The sequence below is a fragment of the Schistocerca cancellata genome, chromosome 5 (genome assembly GCF_023864275.1).
Source record: "Schistocerca cancellata isolate TAMUIC-IGC-003103 chromosome 5, iqSchCanc2.1, whole genome shotgun sequence".
Taxonomy (NCBI): domain Eukaryota; kingdom Metazoa; phylum Arthropoda; class Insecta; order Orthoptera; family Acrididae; genus Schistocerca; species Schistocerca cancellata.
This window is the reverse complement of record NC_064630.1, coordinates 372,118,456-372,137,685: the sequence shown is the minus strand read 5'-3', so window position 1 is coordinate 372,137,685 and position 19,230 is coordinate 372,118,456. Positions and strand designations below refer to the sequence as shown.

The 19,230-nt window shown below is 40.2% G+C and overlaps 1 protein-coding gene across 3 annotated transcripts in view; it reads right to left on the bottom strand.

Annotated features, from left to right (window-relative positions):
• Positions 1 to 19,230, bottom strand: part of LOC126187392 (vesicle transport protein USE1) — a 152,550-nt gene that overhangs the window by 39,573 nt on the left and 93,747 nt on the right. For all 3 annotated transcript variants that reach the window (XM_049928446.1, XM_049928447.1, XM_049928445.1), the window contains exon 3: positions 3,415 to 3,464. In XM_049928446.1, the coding sequence (XP_049784403.1) occupies positions 3,415 to 3,464 (50 nt within the window). The remainder of the gene's footprint in view (positions 1 to 3,414; positions 3,465 to 19,230) is intronic.

Genomic DNA, 19,230 nt, shown 5'->3' with positions numbered 1-19,230 from the left:
TCTCTGCTCCAAGCCTAGAACTGTTTAACCATTGCTTCGCTTGGACATCACCTCAATTGTTGTTATTTTGTGTATTAATGTGACTGTGATTCTGAGCAAATGACAACTGTGAGAGACGGAAAATATCCAAGACAATCACATTAGTCCTAATGCTTAATGACACAGTATGGGAATGAATGGTCACTGCCAACCTGTGGCTATGAGCTGACTTCACCACATGCTGCTGAGCACAACATGCTCAATGTAGTGCATCCACTCATTACTTACTGCTTTACTGATCTATTTAACAAAGACATCCATATACCTCATTATAGCTCTTACTATTCTTCAGTTATTTAACTTCTGACTTACAAGTTTACTGATTTTTTTTCCTCTGTTCTTGGCAGCATCTTCAAAAATCTTGAATGCATATTTAATGTTGAAACACAGCAAATCATACTCCATTTACAATAAGTGCAGCTCTTCCTTGGTCTGTTTTGTTGTAGTTTCTTCAGTTTGTTAACATTATAAATAAGGAATATGTTCCTATGCTTGGTGTTCAGATCAGGGAAGGAGTAAAGATAACTCTGGTACCGCGCGCCGCAGAATTTGAATCCGCACCAGACGTCATGGATGTCGAAGACCCATAGAGGTCTCTGCACCATCGCGCCGTAAGCTGTGGCGGTGCGCGCTTCCTGGCCCGCTTTTAGTGTGGGGGCGCCACAGTGGAACACGTGGTCCCAGCGGCCAACAGCGGTGCCCCCGATAGCGTACTTAAGCACCGGCCTCTGCTCAGCCAATCAGTCTAATCTTGCTTACGTCGGTTTACACCTCACTTTGCGCTAGACTGCTTACTCCCTGGTTCGTGCACGAGTGGACATGTTTGTTTCCTTGTGACTCAGTTGTTCGGTCTTGTTGTATTCGTTCTGTCCTTCATTGGTCGTGTCCGTCCTCTTCCGTTGTGTCGTTGTTCGTGGGCCTCTCCGCGGGTCCCGCCGCGGCTTCTGCCATTGCTACCCCGCAAACGTCCTGGTTGCAGTTACAACAGTAACCACTCACTGCATAGTTGTGGTGTCAAAGCTGACAACAGCTCCAAGCCTCAACTACACATACTGAATCCTAATATGTATGCTCCACTTGACACTGTCAAATTTATTCCTTAACTCTCTATTCAAGAAATTCTTTTTCATTGCCTGTGTTGTATAATTTATCACCCTCTCCTGGCCTCTTATTTTCATGGAACATTTTTTAAATTCACTGTTAATTTGTGTGCATTACTTTTTGCAAATGTTAAATCTGTCCTCTTTTGTTTCCATGTAGCTTTTTAGCAACTGACAAAGACCTCTTTGTATACAATTTCATTATTTGTAATTATATCCATCCTTTGGCAAATCTATACTTTCTATATGTTGTTATTGTTAATTATTTAAAACCAGTGGTTCACAAAATCTGGACATGAGTGATATTGTGACTTTTTATTCACCGTTCTATTTGTGCTTTAGTTTCTATGTGCTTGTTAATTATTGCAAGTGGCTTGGTCGCTCAGCTAGTAAATGATGTGATGTGATCAAAGATTTGGGATTTTATCACTAGTCAGTCCTGCACAATTTTCTTCTGTTTTTTTCCTTCAGTCTAGATATTGATTTGGGCATGTGGAAAAAATCTCAAAATATTTCAAATAGTGCACTAATTGGTTGGAACCTGACTGTAGGGAACCTGTCTTGCTAAGCTGTCTAGACCATTCAACCTGCAAACTTACTCTTCAATTAAAACCAAATTCTGCATTCTTAACATTAACAACTTTACTTCTAGCATAATTAAAATTATGCTTAGCCTTTCATATTCTACTCCAAACTTATGATATGAAACAAGATTTGCTTTTCAAATTCATTACATTTTTCTCCTGGCATTCATGCTTTTATGTCACTGCATTTTCTGTCATTTTATTTCTAAGAGCCTATTTTTACTGTTATCTGTATTTTCTGTTTGCCAATAATTTTATTGACTTGCACCTTCTTGTGACTGTCTTTCTTAAGCATGCAGTACTTACTTTGGCTTAATTACTTTGGTGCAGTTCTGAAAACCATTCTGTAATATGTCTACATTACATGTCTTCAAAGTCTTCTAAAATCATTTTAATTTCACAGACGCATCTACCATTTCTAAGTTAATATTGGAACAAAGAGCCGCAGCTGAACTCATCAGAAAAATACTAGGGTCCTTTTCAATGATTTTAAATTTTAGATTCCTAGAACACTGTACAAACTGAAAATTTGCTAGGATCACATAATTAACTGCTTCACATAAAATAATTTTATTGGTTCAATCATGACCAGTTTTGGGTGACTGTATGCCCATTTTCAAGTATACAAGGATTGTGTGGTGCATAACGGCTGCAGCCTGGTGTTCTGTGTATGGCAGCCACACAACTGATGGTTCTTGTACACCTGAAGATGGGGTTATAATCGCCTAAAACTGGTCATGATTGAACCAATAAAACTATTTACAACTGAAGTGGTTAATTATCTGATTCTACCATGAAGCTCAGTTGTGGATGTCCTTTTAAGCAGGTCTTACAAAAATGTGCTGTTTTGTTCCACTGTGGCTGCCAGTAATTGCAGTATCAGTGAAAAACAACAAACATTCTCTTTCTACCAGCTATTTCATCCATAATAGGAAGAATGTTTGAGCCACTCAGGTTTGCATGTATTTAAAGCACTTGTCAGTGGAGCTTTGACTCTATATTGTGAACAAACTTAAAATCTCACGGCCTCTCCTGTAGCCTGGCCACAGGACACAAGTATGATGCCATTGGGTACACTACATAACATGGTATTGGAGACTAGTGTGTCTTGTATTTCTGACTGTGAGCATTTGAAAGCAAAATGAGCAAACTATTTTGGATATATATGGACATGTTGATACACTTTCCTCTGCAGAAGTCTCAGCCAGAATTATGCTGTAGAAGGAAAGAAGACACACATGAAAAGGTCTAGCCACAGACTTATCAGACCTTAAGTTGAATGAATGAATTAACAAACTATGACATAAAGGCAACTAAATGATGTGGAACACGGTACAACCCAATAAAAAGGTCATATGGCTTATCCTAAGTTGAAGGATATTCTGTCCTTTCCCTCATCATTATTTTTGTCTTTATCCTTTCTTCTCTTCAAGGGCAACAATGGTGTTCAGAATGTGCAAGTTAGCACTGAAAATATCTTTCTATCTCTCTCTGTTGTATGCAGTCTTTGAGTGTTATTCAAATTTCAAAAGATTTTTACTGTCATTACCAAAATAACAAATTGCTGAAGGGGAGTAAGATTTATCAAATTTTATCTAGCTCTTTCATACCAAAACAACACAGAACAGAACTGAAAGTATGCAGCAGTGATATCTAAAACTGAAAAATTCAGCATCAAATTTTCTACTTACTTGGGCAACTTCTGAAGACTTGAAATCATCTCATCAAGGGCTAAAATATACTGAAAAGAATTGCACGATGCATTAGAACAGAGCATAGAAAGTAAGAAGCAACAGATAAACATAGAATTTATTTACCTTTATCATTTTGACTAGAAAACATATGCCAATTGTGCCAAGTGAATTATTTCTTACTGAATATTCTGTCAGATTACCTTAGCTGCATCACATTTACTTTTTGAGAGTAAACATATAATGTTTTTCAAGATGAATTTTCAAATTTAATATATTATATGGAGAAAACTGTATACTGGCTGGTGCAAAAAGAATATTAGGCTTTTGAAGCTCTGTGACATTTATTAACTCTGGCTTACACTAACAGAATCTCCATGAAATTGGAAAACAAATCGAACTGCTTAAAACTTTAATGTGGCCACCGTTTGTCATCTGGCATACATTCATTCAGTCAACAGGAGAATTATTCCACCACTTTAATTAGCATATCTGGAGTAACTGATGTTTTTCAGTCCTGTATCAGTAGTTCCACATGTAATCTGGTAGTGAAGGCGCATGCACACAGTCCTTTTGAGTAATCAGTCTCCTGACTAGTTTGATAAGGGATGCTACGAATTCCACTCTTGCGCCAATTTCTTTATCTCAGAGTAGCACTTGCACCCTATGTCGGCAATTATTTTTTTGGAAGTACTCCAGTTTCTGTCCTTCCTTGGAGTTTTTATGTTCTGTTCACTCTAATACCATGCATTTTATTCCCTGTTGTCTTGACACAAGTCCTACCATCCCGTTCCATCTTATTGTCAAGCGTTTTCCGTATGTTCTTTTCCATCTTATTGTTAAGCGTTTTCCGTATGTTCTTTTCTTCACTGATTCTGTGTAGAACTTCCTCATTCCTTACTTTATTCTTTATGAATTACCAAAGAATGAAGCTGAATAGTGTGTGGCATGGAAGTAAAAACCCTATCATAAGCTCTGTCATTCATTTCATGGCAAAATCAAGCAGTTCAATACAGACTCCATTTAGCCTGTTACTTACTGAAGTGTGCCACTGAGGAGAGACATCACCTTCTTGAGAAATAAAGTTCTCCATTTCACCTTGTAGTCAAGAAATGAACCTCAGCTATAACATATGAAGGTATTTAGTTACAATCATACTTTTTTCAGTGAAGACAAACAACACATAAATTTGTCTTTGTATACGACACACAGAAAAATCAGTTTTGGGGAGCCTTGTTTCTGGTGCAGAATCTTGTAGGGATTATCTGTCTTTGGTAAAACATTGAAAAAACAAGATTAAGAAAGTCTTCATGAACCAACATCTTATTTTCAAAATTGCCACACAAACATTTATCTGTAGCTCTAGGGCTCGTGAAAGTTGTAAATGTTATGAATATAGTTGCAAGCATTTCCTTACTATTCTCCTTGCTGACAATATTGACACTGCGTTCATAGGTAGACTTCAGAACAGACTTGTTAGGGCTTAGAGCACACCCTCTCATACATTCAACATTTGGTTTAATTAATAAAAATGACAATGGGAAACCTTTCAGATGACTTTTCCCATTTTAGAGAGAGAGAGAGAGAGAGAGAGAGAGAGAGAGGGGCAGAATGGAAATAAGGGGTGTATCATAACTACTGAAATTTTCTAGCTGTGTCTATGAACCACACATCAATCAATTGTAGATGGATGGTTGCCTATCCTTACTTTTGTTTCACTCCTGGAGTTTCCATGATCACAATATTTGGTTCAGATACTGTGGGTTGAGCCAATCTCTTCTTACAAATACAGACAATTCTTCGAAACTATTTACACTACCTACAGAAGTTATTACCATGTGGAGCATCACAATTAAACTAAATGCAGAAAGGAAGTTAACATTGTCCTGCCAATTCATGCCTTGGCTTCATTTACTTGAAGTTACAGTTTGAGGTTACAGTTTAGAAGCATATGCACAAGTTGACTTGCATTCTAGTGATGAAGCATTACTGTGCACAGCATAAAATAATTGAAACTCTGATATTCCTTCTGAAACAGTCGGCTTACGACTCATTTGTTAATAGAATTACTGTCCATCCTGTTAAATAATTTGTTTGTCTGAGAAGAATAAATGCTTTACATTTCAACAAGACGCACAGAGATTCACTGCAGTTGGGAAATATGTTTTGCTTTACAAATGAAACTCACAATATAGCAATTATTCTATTGGTTGCAATACTCAAAATTTCAGATGTAATGTTCTACTGGTATTCTACTCTGTGGGCCACCTGAAGTGGGTGCCAGAGGATACTTCATGTACCACTGCCACTTCCCCTTTTTTCTTCTACTCAAGAACATTGTGCAGGACTATTGGTAAGCCAACATGTGAGCTCGTATCTTTCTAATTTTACCTTGACTGTCTTTTTGTAAAACATACACTGATGGCCAAAACCTTACAACCACCTGCTTAATGGCATCTTGATCCACCTTTGAAATGTATTACAGAACTGACTCTGGGTGGCATGGATTCGACAAGTCACTGGCAGGTTTCCACATGTATGTGGTACCAGATGTCTACCCACAGGTCACACAATTCCCATATATTACAGATGGGTAATTTGTGGGTATGTAGTTGGCACTCTGTACGTCCCAGGTGTAGTCCATCAGATTCATATCAGAAAAATTTGTTGGCCAAGACATCAATTACTACTGGTCTGAGGGAAGCAGGGATGTCCTCCATAACATAATACTGCCCCCGCTGGCCTGGGTCCAAGAAGGGGTGCATGTTTTGAGCAACCATTTACTTCAATACAGCAGATCTGGGCATGATCACTGACATTGTGTAGGAAGAAACATGGTTCATCTGACCAGGCAACATGTTTACATTGATCTATGGCCCAATCTTGATTGTTTCGTGCCCACTACAGTCTTAACTGACAATGTAATTAGGTGAACATGGGAATACATTGAGGTCATCTGGTGCAAATCTCTGTGTTCAACAATGTCAGCTAAACAGTGCACTTAGAAAAACTTGTGCTCACACCAGCTTTGTACAGTCATCAGATCTCCCACATATCACCCCTTCCTTGCTTTATGGAGGGGGAAAGCCTGTGACTTCCACATTTTTTAATGAACTGCAGATGTCCAACACTTTGTCACCTACTGTGGTTCTACCATCCCTCAACCACTTCCCATAGATTATTATTATGTACCATGTGAACAGTCAATATTCTTCACTATTTCCGTGATGCTTGACCCCATGTGTGGGACCATAACAACTTGCCCTTTGTCATAGTCACTTATGTCATTGGATTTCCCGATTTGCAGCCTGTATTGTTGGTGGAGTGATTCCCCATTTACCTCTCCTCCATTTATACATTTTCCTTACAATATCTCATGCCCACAACAACACCAGATGGCACTCAATCTTGCAATAAGCAATGGTGATAATGTTTCAGCAGTTTACCTGAATGAATGTCCAGCCTCCACACTGTAGCTAAAAGCAGAGTTCACCACCCAGTGGTGGCACACGTTGCTACGACCTACATGCTCAATTGCAATGGCTGCTTCACAGCTCATGCTATCTGCATCCTTCCCCTGCCCCATCCCAACAGCACACAGTTCATTCCCTTAATACTCTTGTCCTCAATCTCCACTTGTCCCCTGCCCCCCCCCCCCCCTGCCCCCCAATCTGTCTCCACCCAGCCCTGGGCCAACTTCATTCATCCTGTACCCACACTCTCTTCCCTGCAATCTCCTCTTCCTCTGTTCTGTCATCATCTCCCAATTCATTCCTCCATATCATCATCATCATCATGTGCTGTTTAAATGTACTAGTGCTTGAGTCACATTCTTATCCTAGGTATCTGCTGTCTCTCCTTCTGACATTCCTAGCCTATGCACCTGCTGACTACCTTCCAGCCACCACAGCTACCAGGCCCCCTTCCCCAACATTCCCTCTTGCTCCACACCTTTTTTCCCCACACCTGACTAGCACCCCATTCCAGTCAAGCTGAAGAACTGCAGTCCCTGCACAGTCTATTCAACCAGTGAGATGTTGCCATACAGGTGTGTCTGCATGCTTGTCTATGTGTATGTGTACTCTAGCTTGACAAAGGATTTTTCTGAAAGCTAGCTAACTTTTCAGTCTTGTTTATATGCCTGTCTATAACGCACTGCCTCTACTACCTGGTGAGTTGTTATTTTCACTCCTAAATTATTTACTTTTAAGACAGTTCTTATCATCAACTCTGATGTTATAAAAAATTACCTTGGTTAAGAGGGCGGTTCAAATATAAATGGGATTTTTTTTTTTTTAATTCATTTATTGAAAAACTCAAGGCAATTATAATTTATTTTTCCACATTGTCTCCTGCTTCGGAAATGCATTCGTCCCAGTGTATGGGCAGCTTTGGGCAGCTTTTTGATACCCTCATCATAAGAAGAACTGGATCCTGTCACCAGCCAGTTGGGCACGAAGTCTTCCACACTCTCGTCATCTGCAAATCGTTGCCCCTCTAGAGCTTCTTTAAGCGATCTGAATAAATGGAAATGGCTGGGCGATAAGTCCAGGCTGTAAGGATGATGATCAAGTGTAGTCCAATGCATTTCCTGTAGCTTGTAGACAGTTAGAGCTGCATTATGGGGTCGCGCATTGTTGTGGAGGAGGATGACCTGTCGAATCGACTAGTCTAGTCTTTTGCAGCGATATGCAACTCTTGCCTCATTCAACAGTTCACAGTAGTAAGCAGCATTGATTGTGCATTGCTCATGCAAAAAATCAATCAGCAAAATGCCTCACGGATTGAAAAAAATGGATGAAAGAATCTTGCCAGTTGACAGTCGAGTCTTGGCTTTCACTGGTGCTGCCTCCCGTTTCTTCCCCCACTTCTTACTGGCTTGTTTGGATTTTGAAGTGTTGTGATGAATCCATGTTTCATCACAGGTGATGATCTGACTCAAAAATGCATCACCTTCTTCTGTAAACCTTGCTGTGAGCCTCTGACAGACATCCAATTGTCTAAACTTCAGATTTTCAAAAGTTTAGGGACCCATCTGGAATACACTTTAAGGAACTGTAGGTCGTTCGCGATGATTGCTTGACAGCTCCCATAACTGATTCTGACTTCCTGTGCAATTTCTGATACTCTCGCCCGTCCATCGTCATCAATAATGTCTTCATCCACATGAATTTTTAGGTTAGATGGCCTCGGGCAAGTGCAGAAAGGGCAACAGCCTCAACGGGTGCGGGGCAAAGTCAGGACATGCGGGGACCAAGCAGCAATCGGTATTGTAATTGTAAACTGTCGAAGCTGCGTTGGTAAAGTACCGGAACTTCAAGCGCTGATAGAAAGCACCGAAGCTGAAATCGTTATAGGTACAGAAAGCTGGCTGAAGCCAGAGATAAATTCTGCCGAAATTTTTACAAAGGCACAGACGGTGTTTAGAAAGGATAGATTGCATGCAACCGGTGGTGGAGTGTTCGTCGCTGTTAGTAGTAGTTTATCCTGTAGTGAAGTAGAAGTGGATAGTTCCTGTGAATTATTATGGGTGGAGGTTACACTCAACAACCGAGCTAGGTTAATAACTGGCTCCTTTTACCGACCCCCCGACTCAGCAGCATTAGTGGCAGAACAACTGAGAGAAAATTTGGAATACATTTCACATAAATTTTCTCAGCATGTTATGGTCTTAGGTGGAGATTTCAATTTACCAGATATAGACTGGGACACTCAGATGTTTAGGACGGGTGGTAGGGACAGAGCATCGAGTGACATACTGAGTGCACTATCCGAAAATTACCTCGAGCAATTAAACAGAGAACCGACTCGTGGAGATAACATCTTGGACCTACTGATAACAAACAGACCCGAACTTTTCGACTCTGTAAGTGCAGAACAGGGAATCAGTGATCATAAGGCCGTTGCAGCATCCCTGAATATGGAAGTTAATAGGAATATAAAAAAAGGGAGAAAGGTTTATCTGTTTAGCAAGAGTAATAGAAGGCAGATTTCAGACTACCTAACAGAGCAAAACGAAAATTTCTGTTCCGACACTGACAATGTTGAGTGTTTATGGAAAAAGTTCAAGGCAATCGTAAAATGCGTTTTTGACAGGTACGTGCCGAGTAAAACTGTGAAGGACGGGAGAAACCCACCGTGGTACAACAACAAAGTTAGGAAACTACTGCGAAAGCAAAGAGAGCTTCACTCCAAGTTTAAACGCAGCCAAAACCTCTCAGACAAACAGAAGCTAAACGATGTCAAAGTTAGCGTAAGGAGGGCTATGTGTGAAGCGTTCAGTGAATTCGAAAGTAAAATACTAGGTACCGACTTGACAGAAAATCCTAGGAAGTTCTGGTCTTACGTTAAATCAGTAAGTGGCTCGAAACATCATGTCCAGACACTCCGGGATGATGATGGCATTGAAACAGAGGATGACAAGCGTAAAGCTGAAATACTAAACACCTTTTTCCAAAGCTGTTTCACAGAGGAAGACCGCACTGCAGTTCCTTCTCTAAATCCTCGCACCAACGAAAAAATGGCTGACATCGAAATAAGTGTCCAAGGAATAGAAAAGCAACTGGAATCACTCAACAGAGGAAAGTCCACTGGACCTGACGGGATACCAATTCGATTCTACACAGAGTACGCGAAAGAACTTGCCCCCCTTCTAACAGCCGTGTACCGCAAGTCTCTTGAGGAACAGAAGGTTCCAAATGATTGGAAAAGAGCACAGGTAGTCCCAGTCTTCAAGAAGGGTCGTCGAGCAGATGCGCAAAACTATAGACCTATATCTCTGATCTGTTGTAGAATTTTAGAACATGTTTTTTGCTCGAATATCATGTCGTTTTTGGAAACTCAGAATCTACTATGTAGGAATCAACATGGATTCCGGAAACAACGATCGTGTGAGACCCAACTCGCTTTATTTGTTCATGAGACCCAGAAAATATTAGATACAGGCTCCCAGGTAGATGCTATTTTTCTTGACTTCCGGAAGGCGTTCGATACAGTTCCACACTGTCGCCTGATAAACAAAGTAAGAGCCTACGGAATATCAGACCAGCTGTGTGGCTGGATTGAAGAGTTTTTAGCAAACAGAACACAGCATGTTGTTATCAACGGAGAGACGTCTACAGACGTTAAAGTAACCTCTGGCGTGCCACAGGGGAGTGTTATGGGACCATTGCTTTTCACAATATATATAAATGACCTAGTAGATAGTGTCGGAAGTTCCATGCGGCTTTTCGCGGATGATGCTGTAGTATACAGAGAAGTTGCAGCATTAGAAAATTGTAGCGAAATGCAGGAAGATCTGCAGCGGATAGGCACTTGGTGCAGGGAGTGGCAACTGACCCTTAATATAGACAAATGTAATGTATTGCGAATACATAGAAAGAAGGATCCTTTATTGTATGATTATATGATAGCGGAACAAACACTGGTAGCAGTTACTTCTGTAAAATATCTGGGAGTATGCGTGCGGAACGATTTGAAGTGGAATGATCATATAAAATTAATTGTTGGTAAGGCGGGTACCAGGTTGAGATTCATTGGGAGAGTCCTTAGAAAATGTAGTCCATCAACAAAGGAGGTGGCTTACAAAACACTCGTTCGACCTATACTTGAGTATTGCTCATCAGTGTGGGATCCGTACCAGATTGGGATGACGGAGGAGATAGAGAAGATCCAAAGAAGAGCGGTGCGTTTCGTCACAGGGTTATTTGGTAACCGTGATAGCGTTACGGAGATGTTTAACAAACTCAAGTGGCAGACTCTGCAAGAGAGGCGCTCTGCATCGCGGTGTAGCTTGCTCGCCAGGTTTCGAGAGGGTGCGTTTCTGGATGAGGTATCGAATATATTGCTTCCCCCTACTTATACCTCCCGAGGAGATCACGAACGTAAAATTAGAGAGATTAGAGCGCGCACAGAGGCTTTCAGACAGTCGTTCTTCCCGCGAACCATACGCGACTGGAACAGGAAAGGGAGATAATGACAGTGGCACGTAAAGTGCCCTCCGCCACACACCGTTGGGTGGCTTGCGGAGTATAAATGTAGATGTAGATGTAGAATGTTATTGTCTGTAATGCTGGTCCACGGACGGTGATCATGTTGCTGATTTTCCACGTGTTCTTGTCCTTCCTTGAACTTTTTATGACAGGCAAACACATGTGTCCTTGATAATGTTTTATCACTGAACCATGCAGTCAATCTTTGGCAAATTTCCGCCGCTGTAACTCCTTCACAAGCAAGAAATTTGATAATTATGTGTTGCACAATGGAGGGGTGCACCTGTTGCTCAGACATCATGAGCATTACTGATGAAATTGCGGGAAATATCTAACAACAAGCTCTCCTCACTTCTAACGGTTCCGCCTAAGCATCGCAGAAGTGCTGGGCTACCAACTGTTGATGTTCAGGAACAAAAATTCAATTTATATTTGATCCCCCCCCCCCCCCCCCCCTCATACAAAACACTACATGTTAATAGAATTAAAAAACATCACTTTTATCCTTGAGAGCTATGATTTTCGAAATGCTGTGGAACATACTAATTTCTTATCTGTCATTTCTATTCTACCGATAGTAATGAAGTTCTTTCCCAATCTGTTGAGTTGGAGGCCACAAGTTATGTGAAATCTTCTCCTGTGTTCACTTATCATTTGTACGTCTTTGATTTATTTTCTTATTTCTTTATTTACACAGGACCAATTATGTAGCTCATGACAACATGCAGATGGGGGGAAAAAAAAAAAAAAAAAAAGATCACATTTCTGTTTCTGAATTCATGCAACCTCCATTCAAGTGAAATGTGAGTTCTTTTGTATTGAGCAAGGAAGATGGAAATGTCATTACTGCTTAGCCCCAAAATTTTTTCATTGCTGATGGCAGTCATAGCCTTGAAATTGGTTCCATGTTTCACTACACTGTTGATCTTATAAACACTTCTGCCACTTAATTTGGTGGCTATTCCTTGGCTTTGGCTGTCTGAAAGTGTCTTAAATATAAATGCGGACAGTGCTGGAAGTTTATGTATTTTATCCCTAATAATCATTTGGAACCTATAAATGAAGTCTTCCATTTTCTTAATTTCATCCTTGCACTTACCATACCTCTTCATTTCAATTGATCGATTAACATTCTTTTTTCCCCTCCAAGAATAAGTATTACTAACTTTCACAGTGGCTGTCACAGTACACACATATCATCTTGAAGATGATCCATAAGAAGGGCATCCCAAAACTCTATACAGGGTAGGTCACAACACAGGGTAGTTCACAATTCACATCAGAGGCTGCCATGGGTTGCGCAGGTAACTTAGTAGATACAGTTTTCATAAGGAATCTATGTCCAGAAATGTAGCATTTAGATATAAAATAAGTTTCAAGAATGGATCACTTTCAAATCTCTCACTTTGCAGTATGCGCACAAATTGAGAAGAGGGCACTGCTGTCAATCCCTGTTGTAATTATGACATCATAGACAATTTTTGTCTAACAACAATTGCTTCAATAAAATGGCATGTTCAAAACTAGGAGGGTTGACTGTGGTGCTCCATGGACTCGCCACACTCTCGACTTTGATGAGGATATCCTTCATCAAATAGAAAAGAACTCAACAATGAGTATTGAAACATTGCCCATGGCATGGGCTCCTGTAGAACACACAGGTCGGAGCTCAGTGTCTCTGCTGTGTGTGTACCATGATGCAGGAGATTTGAACTTCAAACTTATTTTATATCAAAATGGTTCGTTTCCAGACATGTGTTCATTATCCAAATTTTATTTACTAAGTCACCTCTACGGCATTCTAACTGATTACAAATTGACCTTGACAGCACTTCACAATCAAGGTGATCTACTTCACAATCAAGGTAATCTACTTCATTCGTCACTGAATAGAATGTTGCTGCAGTGTCTGTGGATTGTCTGCTGTGTGCCACACCACTAAATAGAGGAGTCCTAACTCCCTTTACTCTGTACAGTTCAGACCAGTGGCGGCTGGTTATCATGTGCTAAAGGGTTGCAGCACACTGTTAATATCACACTAAAACTATGCCATTTCGCTTTGAATGCGAGTCAGAAAACACACTACAATCATGCCATTTTTCTTCAAATGTGTGCTGGTATATATATATATATATATATATATATATATATATATATATATATATATATATATATGCTCGTAGCACTCTCTCTGTGACAACTAGAAACAAGTGGCAAGTCCTGAAATGATGGTCAGCTGCACTACAATCAGGATGTACTTGGAAATTTCAACACAGACACAGGTCATTTAGCAACGTTATGATTCAGCGTTGAGCTTATGGCATCAGGAATGTAAAAGTGTGCACTCTACTTTTTGAAGTGCAGGACAAGGAGATCATAAAGTCTTTCAGGATGTATGGGAATGCTTTTGGACTAACGAGGAAAAAATGGGGTAAATGGACTCAGGGCTGCAGAGTGTAAAAATAAATTTATGAAAACATGTTCCATCATTAAAAATGGTTTGTGGTCACATAGGATTTGTAACATACAATGGACAGTCACAGAGGACAACATAGCAGAAAACCGATGAAGCTGAAAACTAGGAGAAGTTACTGATTTGAAGTGACTTCAATTGTGTTATAGCGAAAGATCACATGTCGACACCAAACACATGCACCAATTTAGAAGTTGCCATCAGAAAAATGCAACTCAGAGATGTGTGTGGGGGGAAAAAAACACACATGCACACACAACCTGAGTACACATTCTCGTACAACAACAGGAATAGCAGACTTGACAGGATATCATGCCTTGGAACTTAACCCATAAAATATCCTTTGTAGAAATAAAACCCTTCACCTTCTCAGAACACAGCTGTCAGATTTCAGAAATAAACCTACCAATACAAAAGAAAGACTCAGGCAAAAGCTTTTGGAGAATGCTCACTAGTGACACAAAAGATACATCACTGCTTAAGGAAACTGATGCTACATGGAGGGAATGCCTCAAGAAGAAGGGGCAGCAGAAACATCTGTAGAATGATGAACAACACATGCTAAACCCATGATCAGAAAAAACACTTATAAAATACAGTGCTGAAGGCCATGTGGACAAATTACACAGCAGAGTTTTATACCCAGCGAATAAGAGACACAATAAATGTTCCAATGGACAATGGGGCAGAGCGCTTGCACGAACTAAGATGCATAAAGGTTAAACTCATGAACATAATAAAAGAGGAAACAAAAGGAATCAAAACAAGAAGCCAACCAATGTGGACAATAGAAGAAGAACTGGCCACAATGCACCATATCAGCAGGATAAATAGAAAAAACAATGCAAAAAGAAATTAAGGAACTCCAAACAGAAGAATTATAACAGCAATACAAGAGATCTTGGAGCAGAAATGTCAACTGTTCAAGAGAGAGGAATTGAGTGACACCATAACAGACATCCTCCTACACAACTTGCCTGATGTTCTGACAGGTGCAGATAGATCAAACCTGGAAGAAAGTATGAAAAAAGAAGATGTCCACAACATTGTTAAATCCAGCCCAGCTGGAAAATCACCAGGATAAGATGGGATTCCCACTGAATTCTACCATATGAGCTGGAACATTGTTGGGGACACCTTCACAAAGTTGTGAATGACAGGATTGGCAGTCAAAAAATACCAGAAGATTTCACAAAGGGACACACAATCTTAACCCAAAAAAATGTGTACTGCAAAGAATAGAGGATTACAGACCTATCACACTACTAAACACTGACTATGAAATGGAAGTGTGATGCTTGGCAGACAAGCTGAAAAAAAAAAAAAAAAGATACAGCAGTAAACAAATCCAAGGCTGTGATCGTGTCAGTGGACTTCGATAAGGCCTTCAACAGAGTAAGCCATGACTATCTACACAAGATTCTAGAAAAACTCAGCCTCGGAGACTCTGTCAATCAAATAATAAAGAATATACTTAACACTGCCACTGCCAGGGCATTGATAAATGGCTGCAACACAAAACTTATACAAGTTCAGAGGTTGGTAAGACAAGGCTGCTAGCTCTTGGTGGCACTACTTGCCTTAGCTCTGAATCCCCTGTTGCATAAAATCAACAAAACCATCAATGGAATCACTCCGCATGGCATTACAGTAGAAAAAAAAGCCTACACTGATGATGTAGTATTCTTCATAGAAAACAAGGCAGACCTCCGAAGAATACAAGAAGCCCTTCAAAATTTTGAATGAGCGGCAGCGGCAAAAATAAATCTGAAAAATACTGTACTCATACCAAGTACTCAGGAAAAAAGAAGCTTAACAAAGGTAGCACATGGTACTCAGTCGTTGAAACACAAAAATGGATGGCGCTTCAGCTTTACTCATGTCAAATGAAAATGGCAGCCCAAAACTGTTGTTCAGTTCTATACAAAATAAGAGGACTCACAAGATCAAACGGAAATACAGAGCTAGACTTATTCAGAAGGTGAATCTCACCAACAAACAATTACTATTAAAAGTGTTGTTTATGGCCCAAATGTCAAGTCAATCACAAGAGATAATGAGAGACACAGAAGGGGCAATAAACCATCTTCTATGGTGTTGTGAAATCTCTAAAGAGCAGTGCACCCCATGACGATGGTTATACATGGAGGAGGAGTGGGACTTATCAACCTACAAAGGATATACGAGGCACTTCTGATCCACCATTTGAAAAAAAATCCATATTGGTTGACAACTGCCTGGCCAGTCAGAAAAAGCTCCAGTAAACCTAGGAAAGATCCCTTTCAAACTAAAATACATACATGAATATTACTTGCAAAATGGATACATAGTAGAAACAGCCAATAACCTGCTCATAAGAATGACAAAAAAGCTATATGCAGAACTGAGAGAAGAAGCGCGACACAACAAAATTGTGCTTTTTTTTAAATTTTTTTTTTAATTTTAAAAACTAACTTTAAATGGTTACAAGTATGCCAAAACTTGGGCAAAGCTGCCTTAAATACCAAAGTAAAAGCAAGCACACTTCATGCACAAACGACCATCAACTACAGCACCTTGGGCCGGAGATGTTGAAGTTTGTAGTCATGTACGTGTCAGGTGTGCTTGCTTGTGTGTGTATGTGTGTGTGTGTGTGTGTGTGTGTGTGTGTGTGTGAATGGTGCATGTGTGGGTCTCTTTTACTGACACAGGCTGTGGCCGAAAGCTATATGTGAGTGTTCCTTAATTGTGCCTGTCTGCAGCTTGACGTGTCTTCTTTATTATACGTAGCAATCTGTCTTTTCCTACAATGTTGGTATTCCAGCATAGTTTGAAAGTAAAAACAACCTGGTATAAGGTAATAAATGACATTACGACATTGTGCCCACAAATGTTAAATATGCAGCAATCAACCTGAGACCCCAACTGACAAATGCCTTAATCACGGCTCCAGTGACACCTTAGTACATTGTTTCCAATGCAGGAACACAGCAAGAACATGGCAGCATGCACAGAACTGCTAGCATTTGTCAACAGAACCACTCTGGCAAATGTAAAATTGCAGCTACTGACTGCACCAGACACAAAATCTTTCCCCAAACAAAAAAGGCTAAGTGTATGCGGTCGGCAGGAAAGAACTAACAGTCAACTTGAACACACTTGATTCTAGTTAAAGAAAAATGCCTTCTTGGCATAAACTAAGAGTTAAACACAAGAACAACCAGAAAAAAAACCACAACTCTCATGGTGGCAAACCAGATAAGGAAAAAAAGACAATGGAATAACATACTGATCAAAATGTACTCTACACAATACAAAATACAACATGCTACTACAATGCTATGACGAGTGAGTATAATGCTAGGGCTGGCATAAGTACTGGCCAGGGCTGCTCCTGGCGGTTGGTAAATACTACTGGTCTGATGGTCTAGGCGTGCTTATAAAGCCAGGTTGACGGAGTGCTACATGAGTCATATGAGTTCCGATTGGCGGAACACTGCCACATGTTGTCTGGCAAAGTAGTTCTGTGTTTATTTGGAAAATCTGTTATTGTTTCTGTGCACTGGCGATGTTTCTCTCTGCACTCCTGAAAGGGGGTCGGCAACCCATCTTGCATGTCGGTTGTGCGGGTCCTCTAATAGTAAGGGGTTGCTATGACACTAAGTACTACATGGAGGCCAGACTGTGTATTCAATAATCAAATTAACACACAAAGACAAAATAGAATACCTGTCATACTTCTGGGAGGAAAATATTAAAAAAACATTGTCTCCGAAAGATACAGATCAGAATTCACGATCTTTATGCAAACAGCTTGAAGTGGCCTTCAAGAAAGCCATCAGTCCACGTGATGTCACTGTCTCCCCAACCCTTCACAGACGGAAGCCAAGGTGAGGAAGGTTGCAGCCCACGGCAGCCATCGCACCAGCCCCCAGCCTTGCCTGTCTGAACAGGGCCCTCTCCTACAATGTGACACAAGAGCTGGTTTTTTTCATCATGACAGTACACAGCAGGAGTAGAAATTTCTATAGATAAATGATACTGTCCCAGTATGTACCAAAAATTTTGAGCAGCCATCCTATACCTGTTTCTTGCACCATGTGACTTAGTTTCATTTCCATGAGAGAAGATTTTATTGCAAAAGTAATAATTTTAATGGTTGAAGTGCCCCTATAATGTGACCATCACATAACACTTGCAAAAAATGATGTAATGGGTAGTTTCAAAAGACAGGTTTACAATAAAATGGAATCTATTCTGAAAAACGTAAAACACTCTGGGCGGAGCTGAGAAACTTTAACTTTCTGTAACATATACATTTATAGCTCAATATACACTTTTGCTTACAAGGGGAGGCCGCCAATTGTGAAATTCAGATTCAATTCATACTGCGTATAATAAAAGCTCATGGCCAGAGGTGTAATGTGGCAAAGCACCAAGATGCACTTCTCAACCGTTGTCGAGAAAATCAACAGTTAAAATAAACCGTTGCTGTGAAATACTCTCTACGATTAATAACTTTCTACAGCGTCGTGGTGCAGCGGTAAGCGCTCGGGTTCGTAATCCGAAGGCCGCCGGATCGAATCTCGTGCCATGCAACTTTTTTTTTACTATTTTTTTTTGTAATTCAAATATGTGTGTACACACACACACACACACACACACACACACACACACACACACACACACACACACACACATATATATATACCCTGTTGTCTGGCGCTTTCTGGTAACTGCTCAAACGAACCTCTTGTGTCTGTGTATATGCGGATGGATATGTGTGTGTGTGCGAGTGTATACCTGTCCTTTTTTCCCCCTAAGGTAAGTCTTTCCGCTCCCGGGATTGGAATGACTCCTTACCCTCTCCCTTAAAACTCATATCCTTTTGTCTTCCCTTCTCCTTCCCTCTTTCCTGACGAGGCAACCGTTGGTTGCGAAAGCTAGATTTTTGTGTGTATGTTTGTGTTTGTTTGTGTGTCTATCGACCTGCCAGCGCTTTTGTTTGGTAAGTCTCATCATCTTTCTTTTTAATTATATATATATATATATATATATATATATAATTCCCGGCAATCAGTTGCAACAATTATGCATATAATAAGTTGTTGAAAATCGTTTGTAGTGGAAAAACTGGCGACTTCGAACATCATTATGTTTTCCGCAAACAAAGTTGTATTTCACAAATGTTATTAATTGTCTTCATACTGTTAACCATGTATAGTTAACGGAAGACGTAGAAACGATATTCCGAAACGAATACCTATAGCGTAAGTCAAACGTTCGAATTAGAATAGAAACCGCACAAACACAAATTTTCTGTGGCAGGTATGAAATATAAACTCCGTTACTCGCTCGTTACACTTGAAGGAC